The sequence below is a fragment of the Pristis pectinata genome, chromosome 2 (genome assembly GCF_009764475.1).
Source record: "Pristis pectinata isolate sPriPec2 chromosome 2, sPriPec2.1.pri, whole genome shotgun sequence".
In the NCBI taxonomy this organism is placed as follows: domain Eukaryota; kingdom Metazoa; phylum Chordata; class Chondrichthyes; order Rhinopristiformes; family Pristidae; genus Pristis; species Pristis pectinata.
Window position 1 is genome coordinate 49,037,675 of NC_067406.1, and position 10,528 is coordinate 49,048,202.

The 10,528-nt window shown below is 39.0% G+C and overlaps 1 protein-coding gene across 1 annotated transcript in view; it reads left to right on the forward strand.

Annotated features, from left to right (window-relative positions):
• Positions 1–1,718, forward strand: part of ndufs4 (NADH:ubiquinone oxidoreductase subunit S4) — a 91,113-nt gene extending 89,395 nt beyond the window's left edge. The window contains exons 4-5 of the mRNA XM_052045237.1: positions 43–116; positions 1,515–1,718. Coding sequence (XP_051901197.1) covers positions 43–116; positions 1,515–1,618 — 178 coding nt within the window. The 3' untranslated portion in view covers positions 1,619–1,718. The remainder of the gene's footprint in view (positions 1–42; positions 117–1,514) is intronic.
• The last annotated feature ends 8,810 nt before the right edge of the window (positions 1,719–10,528 follow it).

Sequence of the window (10,528 nt, forward strand, 5' to 3'; positions counted from 1 at the left end):
AGAAGTTCAATTGTTGTAAAAGGTTATTTTTTTTTGTTTCAGAGCTGATCCACTGTCAAATTCCGTTTTGTCTTTTACCAGTAAGGAGGATGCGATTGCCTTTGTGGAAAAGAATGGTATTTTGCTTTGATTTCAAATCTGGGCATTTGGTTTAAAATTTAATTGTAATTATCACAGATTCAGTTCTAGCTTCACATTTACAATTATAATATTATGTCAGTTTGGATGAAATTGTTGATAACATGAAAATATAAAACATTTGCAATTTTTGTTTGTTGCGCGGTAGTGTAGCGGCTAGCGTAATGCTATTACAGTGCCAACAACCCGGGTTCAACTCCCGCCACTGTCTGTAAGGAGTTTGTATGTTCTCCCCGTGACTGCATGGGTTTCCTCCAGGTGCTCCAGTTTCCTCCCACATTCCAAAGACATAAGGGTTAGGAGCTGTTGGGCATGCTGTGTTGGCACCGGAAGAGTGGTGACATTTGCAGGCTGCCGCCAGCACATTCTCAGTAACGCAAAAAAGATGCATTTCACTGTGTGTTTCAATGTACATGTGACTAATAAATAAATATCTATATTACTGTTTTATAATCTTAATATTCTTAATATTCCAAGGTTCCAAAAACAATGGAATTTGTTTTCATGATCTATCTTAAATGACTTGCTTTTAAGCATTGCCTGATTCAGACTCTGCCACATCTCACCCACAGAGTTATGAGATGGGCAGCAAAGTTTTGGATAGTCTCAGGTTTACAAAGAATAGATTGAGGGAAATCAGCCTCTTGGAAGTTGGAATGGTTAAATGAAGATAACCAAGGAATAAATAAGAATTTCAGTAACACATGAACTGACATATGGGCAATGTTGAGCAATGCTATGAATGTGAAAGTAGAGTAAGGACACAGGTATGTTAAATTTCATACCGTCATTGCAAAATGTTGCCAGTGGCAGGGATTGAGTCAGGGATGGAAACAGACCATGGATCTGGCTTTGATTTGTTCAGTATTTAATTGTCAAATTTGTGTTCATCCTGTACTGATCTCAGTCTGATAATTTGAAACAGTGGCGAGGTAAGAAGAAACAAGTACATCGATGTAGATTGGAAAGAGAAAAGGGGATGTAGATATATGGGAACAGGATGGATTGATGTCTTCACAGTCTGTTTGCTTGCATGGAGAGTAAAAAAAGAACAGGATAGGATTTAGATAAACGGCTTGTTTATCCAGACTTTCAGTTTCTTTGTCTGTATTACACATGCACATGGTGAACATGGCAGAAGCATTTAGACAGTAATGCTTTCTCAAAGTGCATCTATGTTCTGCAGTAATCAAATCATACATTCTGCACATTTCACTTTGTTTGAAACTCATTCTTTACACTGTATAGTAAAGCTGCATTGAATTTGCATGCATATCTTGGTTTATGGTACTAAATATCCAGTATACAATATTGAAACTGTGATCATTATATGTGGAACAAAAACTCATACATTAAAATTTTCTGCACCATGACAGGTTGGAGATATGAGGTGGAGGAAAAGAAAGTAAAGATGACCAGACCAAAGTCGTATGGAGCAAACTTCTCTTGGAACAAAAGGACAAGGGTATCTACCAAATAATTGACACCATCAAAAATGTATATTTGACTAAGAACAAAATCAACTGTGTTCTAATAGTTCTTATAAATAATCCCTTAATAAATATAACTTCAACAGCTTATTTTTGTATATTTTTTTTAATATACGTATATTCTCCATAATCTCAATTTTTCTTTCCATCCCTTTCCTGGCTCCCAGTAGCATCTGGATTTGTATAATGTGTGAAACTATACTCATTGGGTAAGTATTCAATGTACCAACCAAGACTTATTCAAAACAAAAGCTCCTCACATTGACTGGTTTCTGTCAAATTGAAAAAAAACACCTAGCCTTGGAACTTGGACTGCTCCATCCAAGAGGTGATCACTTGTATTTACAGGACCACGGAGCCTCATAATTTGAAGGCATTGTCCTGTGATCCTCAAAATTAAGGTTGTGAGGATAAGAGACCTTGGTATTTGCATTTCATATGACTCAAAATATTTAAAACTCACTGCAGTTTTCAAAAGTGGAACTGTGCAGATAGAACAGTTTGGAGCGGTGGCAGGAATTACAAGGAAATAACATGAACTCATTCAGGTGACCTCAATAACAAGTGTAAGATGATGGATTTCCTTTTATTTAACTATATGAATCAGAAAACAGTACGATAAAATACTTTACAACTATAAGAATGAAAGAAGAAATAACTGAGGTGTTAGTCCCAGTAGTTGGTTTCAACAACAAAACAATTAAAAATTGGGATACTCAAAAACCTGGAATTAGGGTTTGCAGATATTTTAGAGAAAGTGGCAAGTGGTATGAAAAGGTGAGGGATTTGAAAGTGTGGGTTAGAATTTTGAAGTGTGAGCTGTCATTCAACCAGAAACCAGCATATATCAATGCTGTTGGGAGCGGAAGGTGAACAGAATACAAGTTAGAATAGGGGCAATAGAATTTTGAAGATACACTTCTAAATTCTGATATTTTTCTTTGTGCTGTGCATGATTTTATGCTATTGTCTTTTGAAATGTTCAGATGTGATTGCGTGAAATGATTTATCACAACCTGCCATGGACAGTCATTGCATCACTACAACTATTCCTTTTGACCTGACAATTAAATTAGAATTAGCTAAGACCTCAACAATACAACATAGCAGGCTGTTACCCAACCCCAAATTTCTATAAATGCCTGCTCCATTATTTTACATCAGTTTTATTGCATGAGAAAATCCTTTGATATCAAATTAATAATAGACTGTTAACAATTGAAAAATTCCAGGCTTATATTACAATTTGCATTATATGATATCTATATTGTAAGAATAAGGTAACGCTCTGAAGTATAACGCAACAAAAAGTAGTGATATTGGGTTGGTGTGACCAAAAGTTTGATCACTGGTTTTAAAAAAGGTCTTTTTTAAAAAAAAGTTTCAAAATACATACTGGGATAATTTACCAAAAGAATTTCAGGGCTAAGCTCAAGTGGTTGAAGGCAACAATGGGGCAAAGGGACATGAGTCACAAAAGAGGCAAGAGCCAGAGGAATGCCAGGTTTTGAGAGCATTGTAGGATGTGGAATTTGAAGGAAAGGGCATGGATGTAAACTGATGTATGACCAGTTTAAATTTGAACCATGGAGAACAATGTCAGTCATCAAGGTCGGGTAAGCAAGAAATTGAATAAACTGAGTTTTGGAGTGTGATTAATAGAAAGGCAGCCTTAGAATTAGAGTAGTGGAATGCAGAGTGAAGGAATGGATCAGGGTTGTCAACAGCAGATGGCCTGGGGCAGAACGGGAGGTTGGGTGATATGGAAATGGAATTATTAAAAAATACACACAATACTCTAGGTGCAATCTATGATTGGAAGGTTTTGAATTTGGAGTATTAGTTCTGGTAAATATAGATCCTTGGATAGGAAACAATCTGGGCTTTGTTGAATAAATGGAATCTATGATGATGACACCATTTCTGGTCGGACCCAAATACTGTATTATCGGTATTTGGTTGGAGGAAGTTGCAACCCACCCAAGAATGGATGCCAGACGAGCATTATAGCAACACAAGTACTGAAGGCGTCAAGACAGGTGGCAAAGAAGTTAGAATTGAATGGTCATCAGAATATGTGGGTTCTCTGAATATCAGATAAAAAGGGCCTGCATTCAGCTGAGGAAGGAGAAAAGAGGAGTGGGGGTCCAGGTTAGTCCTTCAGGAGGCTCGTAATGATATGACCTGAAAGTGAAACCATTGCTGGAGTATCTCCAGCAATCGGTGGTTAAGCATAAACATTGTGAAGAACAATGCAGGCAGCACATTGGAAAATGATGGTGTGATCAAATGGGTCAGAGGCTGAAAGGTCAAGGAGGATGAGGATTAGGCAAAAGAAATGCTCTGAGCTGCTCCTTCAACACCAGTGTGAAATCTGTGTGGTCTTTGTTTTCGTAACAGTCACTAGTCTGTTGTTGAGACTGATGTCCTAATAGCAGATAAGAAGCTTATAAAATAATTGCACATGGAATGGAGAAGAATTTGGTCACATGAATAGCAAGATGATTGGAAGGTGAATAAAACAGTTTCACTGGTCTGTCTTGGGACTTTTTTTATATATAGACAAATAATCTGAGATTAAGAATTGAGAGAACCCAGTCAGGATTCTCTACAGTATGGCAAATTGTCAAAAATTATGACAACCTTCAGAATGGGATTAGTTGACAAACTGAATGAATGACAGGTGGAAATTACAATTCACTAAAAATTAATACCTTCAAAGAAACCCCACCTTCAATGGTCAAAAGTGGTGCAAAATACCCTTGATGTGATACTGCGAAATAACAATTCTTGTAGATAAAGTTTAAACAGATTAATCCCTAATTTTGCATCTTCAGTCTAGGAAACAAAAGCAAGGAAGCAATTTCAATCACAACAACAAAGTTAAGCCACATTCACCAGTTCAAAAAGGAGCAGATTGTAAATGAATTGATTTCACATAATTTACTGTTGCAATCGAGGGGTAAAGGGACCTATGCAAATTTGTGCAATTTTAATGATTTCATTATGGGAATAATATAAAATCTAATGAAAGATCCAATGCAACATTACAAAAATATTACCAAGAACGAGGAGATACCTTTTAAGAAGACAGATATGAAACCTGTCTTTTGCACTGAAACAGAGGTGAAGGTATGACCTAACCAAGACCTGCAATATGATAATAGCTTACAATAAAATGAAACATTTAGTTGTTCACTATCAGAAAAATGTTCAATATAAAGCATATATTTAAAATAATCACAACAATTTAAGGTAAAGTTAGAAAAAATACAGTGATTAGAATATGTAGTTCTCTTATGCAAACCATGTCAGACAGATCCCATAATAGTTGTAAAATAATTGATTGAGGAGTGATGGAAGCAAGTTTCGACAGGCCAGCTTGGGTGAAAAAACACAAACGTGCATGGAATTCATTGTTTTCCTTTCTAAACAAGCTTTATTGATAGCATGCCATTTAATACTTTTATTGGCAGTTATTGGCTATCAACCAATCCTGAACCAGAAGTGGCACAAATTTAGTACAAAATCCTTCTCCCTCTGCTCTGATCTAAAATATACCTCTGCATCAAGCTATACCCTCTGTACTAACATGAATTCTCTCTTCTATTTGTATAGGTCCCTTCACCCCCGATTGCAACAGTAAATGATGTGAAATCAATTAATTTATAATCTACTCCTTTTAGATCTGGTGAAGTTCCATATTAGCAAGCATGCTCCTAAAAGTTTATCATTTTCATCTTAATAATTGTCCTGAATTCATTTCAGAAGCTTGGGTGTAAATGTGCAAAATGCTACGCTACTGCAAAATCTATCTCAAATTAATATTTCTCTGTGACCTGGTATAAATGTATCCAAATTTTGGAGTATGTACATAAAATTTACTAAATAAAAATTCTAATCCTTGTGACCATTTTCATCCAAAATTATGTTTGCAATGTCAGTTTAGCACTGCTTATGTTTGTTTGCATTTTTGTTACTCGTCATCTGGGCGCCTGGTTTATACCAATCTGCAAGCTAAACTACCAAGACGTTTATATAGCTTCCATTGCCTGATTTACTGTGTGTGCTCTTCTAGTGTCTAGAGAACTAGGGCAAAACGATACTCCTGGTACTTAACATGCTAAAACCATGTAGTTTTGCTGTGTGAAATATTTAGTGTCCTTCCTGTTGTTGGTCAGCCAACTGCATGTATGGTTTGAAAAATTACTAATGAGAAGAATCTTAGCATCACCACCCCTTCTCCACTGAAATAAAAACATATTCTTCTGGTCCATCCATGAACGAGGCTGCCTGGTCAATCATCAATCCTTGCCGGTACTTTAGACCTGCTCAGTGTAGACTATTGAGTCTCTGCTTAGGAAGCTGTGCAGAGTCGAGGATGACTTGCTTCCACTCGGTCCTCAGCAGCCAACTCGGAACCAATGTGGGACCATAGACTCTACCAAGGAACGGGCAGGCAGTGTTTGATGGTACAAGTAGGTGGATAGTTTGTGAGATGATGTTTCTGCCGCCATTCACTTTCAATTGTGTGCTCCTGACACGTGAATTTGAAGCTCCTCATCTTTGATGGGTTGTTTTCCATGGATCCCCAAGAGTAGTTGGGGATGTTGCATTTTTTCCCCCTTTAGTTGGAGAACATGCTTGAATCTTTATTAGGTGTGATGGAACGGAACCAGGTTTATTTAGGAGTCCTGTGAATACCGTAGCCTAACTGAATGTAATTAGGGCCTCAATACCTATGAGAAAAAGGCCCTTTCCCTCAACATCTGCACAACGAAAGTCCCTTATCAACCTTCCCCATGTGCCTTTTTCTTTCATTTTCCAATATGTCCTGCCAACCTGACAGCATTTTATTGGATCTTTAATTGCTGCATCGGGTCGTGTGGTTGTGATGAGTTACACAATTTATCATAGAATGTGAAAGAATATTACTCTGAGGATTGCATGTTGTCTAGTTTTAATCACATCTGTAAACAAGATGACCTTTTCTCCTTACTCAAGGCTAAATGTCCCGTATTTATTATAACCCATCTGCTCATGACCTCAGCCAAGCAAGCTGCGAGTCATGAAGCAGATGGGTGAAGTACTGCAGATACCAAGAAGATGGTTTCCATTTTCATTCTATCGTTGTGTGGCCTCACGACTGCTATGTTGGACTTGTGTTGGTAGTAATCCAAGTGGGAGTCGACATTGCGCAATTTATTCTTCCTTTGAATTTTCAGTTTGGATTGTCATTTGCAGTCATAATCTATCAGTCCTTTTTACACAGAGTTGTTGCTTTGGTGTATTAGATAATTATGCAGAAAAATCATATCACATTGATGATGAACAATAATATAAGGGTTGCTAGCACGGCGTACTTTCAAATGGAGAATTACAAAAGAAACTAGCCATCCTCTGTATAATGTATTATACACTAAATGAAGGAATCGGGTACAAGTGGAGTCGGTCACCAGGCCGCTCAAGCCTTCCCCGCCATTGATCGCCTTCAAGCCGATCATTCCCCGATCATGGCTGATTTAAGCTGGTTTCAACACCTCGTCTGTGTCGGTTCGACATAATGCCCAATTCCCTGATCTTTTAAATATGTATCTGTCTCCACCTTAAATATTTCCAATGATCTGGTCACCACCTGGGGCACAGAATTGCAGAGATTCAATACCCTCTGAGAGCAGAAATTTCTACGCGCCTCAGTTTTAAATGACCGGCCCCTAATTTATGGATCACATTAAGATTAGCCTTCAATATCCATTGGTATACGTGCATGTAATGCTTGGGTTTAGTAAAATAAAAATGTGGAAGAATTTTCTTCCCGCCCGTGAAAGTGATGTGTAAGTCTTGAAGTAGTGTCCCCGGTATCCGCGATCACCTGTCCAAAAGTTCCATTGTAAATGTTCTCATCCACACCTAAATGTACAAATGTGACTCAAAGTATTTCAGCAATGTGTCCCACGTACCGATGTGAGCCTAAGTCTCGTTGCATACTTATTAAAACTTTGCTTTAGAAAACGCCCTAGTAACTCGTCTGTCAAACTCGCCCAGAGTTTCGTTAGCTTGGCAGGGCGCGGCATTGCAAAAAGAGGAAGGGCAGATTCCATCTCGATTAGCATCAGAAGCTCACCGCTGAACCACAGTAATGATGCACAGCCTGGAAGATATCTTGATCCCGACTGGAGGCATCATGGAAGAATGTTTAGCTATCGTGCTCTGAAAAGATTCTGGCGCCTTTAATTTGAATCGAAATTCTCCACTCAGTGGTTAGAGTTAAATATACGTTGGCTTTATAACTTCCCAAACTCAGCCCCAAATATAAATAAGGGTGCAGTTATACCGCAGTTTCTGCGTTAATGCCAGGCAATCTCAGGTGCATGCAAATGTGAAGGTGATAGTATAACCTGGGATGGCGTTTCCAGTCTGATGAATAATAGGTAGTGAATAATGGCACCATCAGTCGCCACGCTGATGCAAGGCTGCACTTGTTGAATGCTACTGGAACAAGGAGGCTGCTGATCACGAAGCTCTTTGCACGTGGGTCCAAATGGACACATGCAGATCTTATCGTTACATTCTTAATTGGAATCCCGTGTAAAGTTCATTCTCACGAAGTTCAATGCGAGGTGCCGCTGGCAATACGTCTAGTCTGCCATCCGAACATTGCACGCTATAGATACCAGTCTGAGGCTGATATTTACTGTATCATTGCATCACAAGTCTCTGCTCATTTAATTCTTATGTTTAACAGTAGCATTAACGTGGGAAAAATCACATTCGCGAACTTTCCCGGAGATTTGCATATTTAATACTTGCTGTCAATAAAGTCATATTTCTAAGAACAGGAAAAAAGTTAGTTGACCCGTCAATGATGCATATTTTGTAAAGCGGGTTATTTTAAAGGGCACATTCCTACCCCGCAGCAGTTTAGAAGAATTGTCCGAAATTGTTTCGCGGGTCTGTAACCATCAGCAGCAAAAGGAAACATGTTTCAGCGCATTTCAATATATTTACAATTTTCGGCAGTGTCACAAAAAAAAGTAGGAGTTTCTGTTGTCAAGAAGAACATTTGTCACAGTACTGGATGATTTCCATAAATCATCTTTCAGATGTTTAATGTTTCATACTGCAACACTCTTTGCGAAAGGGGCACTAATCGTCCGTCTGCAAAAGCAACATACAAACGTTAGTTGGCGGTTATTTGTCATTTCACTTGTTGCTTTCACTTACTGACCGGTTTTAAAACAGAGCAAATTTATTTCTGCAGGGGTTAATCAGTTAAGTGAACAAAAAGCGTATCAAACCGCCCTATTATAATTACATTCGGCCTTAACTTTTTCAGGTAATGATCCCTGGCGTTGTCTGTGTCTCATAATGTAACTGTCTGGATTGGTTTCCGTTAAGGGTGATTGGTCTGTGAATAAATGAATTTTCGTTCAGCAGTTTGGGTTTGAAGTGTCATTAGTCTACCTGTTAGCATAAATCGCTAGAAGTGATTGTAATTTGGTCAGAATCTTGTGAAACGCGTATTGTTGAGCCGAAGAGTGGAGGTGACAGATACATAAAACCCCCAAAAAGGTTCTCACGAAGAAGAAAAAACTAACACAAGCATGCGTGGCATGCTGCTTAATTTGAGTTCAGATCTGTTCAAAGGATCAAGGTTTTTTTTGATGGTTCGCCTTCCTCCTGTTCTCAGGGTAAATCGACCAGCAAACCCCCCTCCAGGGAGTAGAGGCATGCACTCGCTCGTTTTCCGCTACTTACGCTGTCTTGTTTTCTTTCAGTCCCAGTTTATAATCATTCTCCCTTTAGCCCCACACTTGTTTTAAAATATTGGTTCTAGACAAAGGCTCCTGCTTGCTGAGGTTCAGGAGGCCGCATGGTCTCCCGTGCTGTGTGACTGTGTGGAGCCTGCAGTTCACCTGAGACAATAAAATGCTGAACGCCCTTGTTAGAAGAACAGTAGCACTGAAGGCTAATAAAAATGAGGTGTGGGCGGATAAAATGCTGGCTTTGCGGAGAAACTCTCCGCAACTCTCCTTGACTATTTGAAGGAGATCGGACTTGGCAGAATTGAAAAGCAAGAAGATTAATGGATTGAAGGCAAACTCTGACAGCCTTTCCGCTGATTTCAGTACTTGTTGGGTGGGCTATGTGATCTGGGATGTCACTTGCTACTTAATCTTGTGTATCTGAAACATTCTGACGTGCTTGGGAGACCCAGGCTAGGTCGGTATAGACATCAATTGATAAGACAGATAAAAGGAAACCGCGCTGAATCACCGTTTAATGCTTCTATAGTCCTTCACAGCTACAAAATAATTAGTACCCCATCAAACTTGGCCCTCAGCTTTTTCGTTTCCTTTTTTTAAGCACAAAATGCCTTGCTTGTAACGCACATCTTTTGTCTTGCGTTCCTACTCAAATACCCAAGCCATCGGCATCGACAATGAAAAAAACACATGAAGAGACAGGGACTTCTGATCCACGTCTGTAAAACAAAACTTCACGCGTTGCGTTCCTCTATTATAACTTGATGTTGAATAGGAGTCTCTGACCTCAGGATGCTTGGATCCTGGAAAATCGCACCATTAATTCTAACTAAGATCCACTAATTAGACTTCCGTGGTCTCATTAACCGGAGGATCCTCCCTCGTTTCCCACATTCGCCTAAGAAATACACAATTGTTGTACTTAATGCAGGTTGCATACTATTATTAATCCGGAAGTTTTTTAGATATGATGTTTATGTCAGGTTCTGCTGGACCGTAAACCTCTTGGATGGTTTCATCGCATCATGACCAGCAGAAAACGGTGCTGGTTGTGGAAACAGGAAGCTGTCCTCGGCGTGGTGAAATTGCCCATTTTGATCCTCAGGTGTGACATTGTAAGGCAGGGAGGGCGGC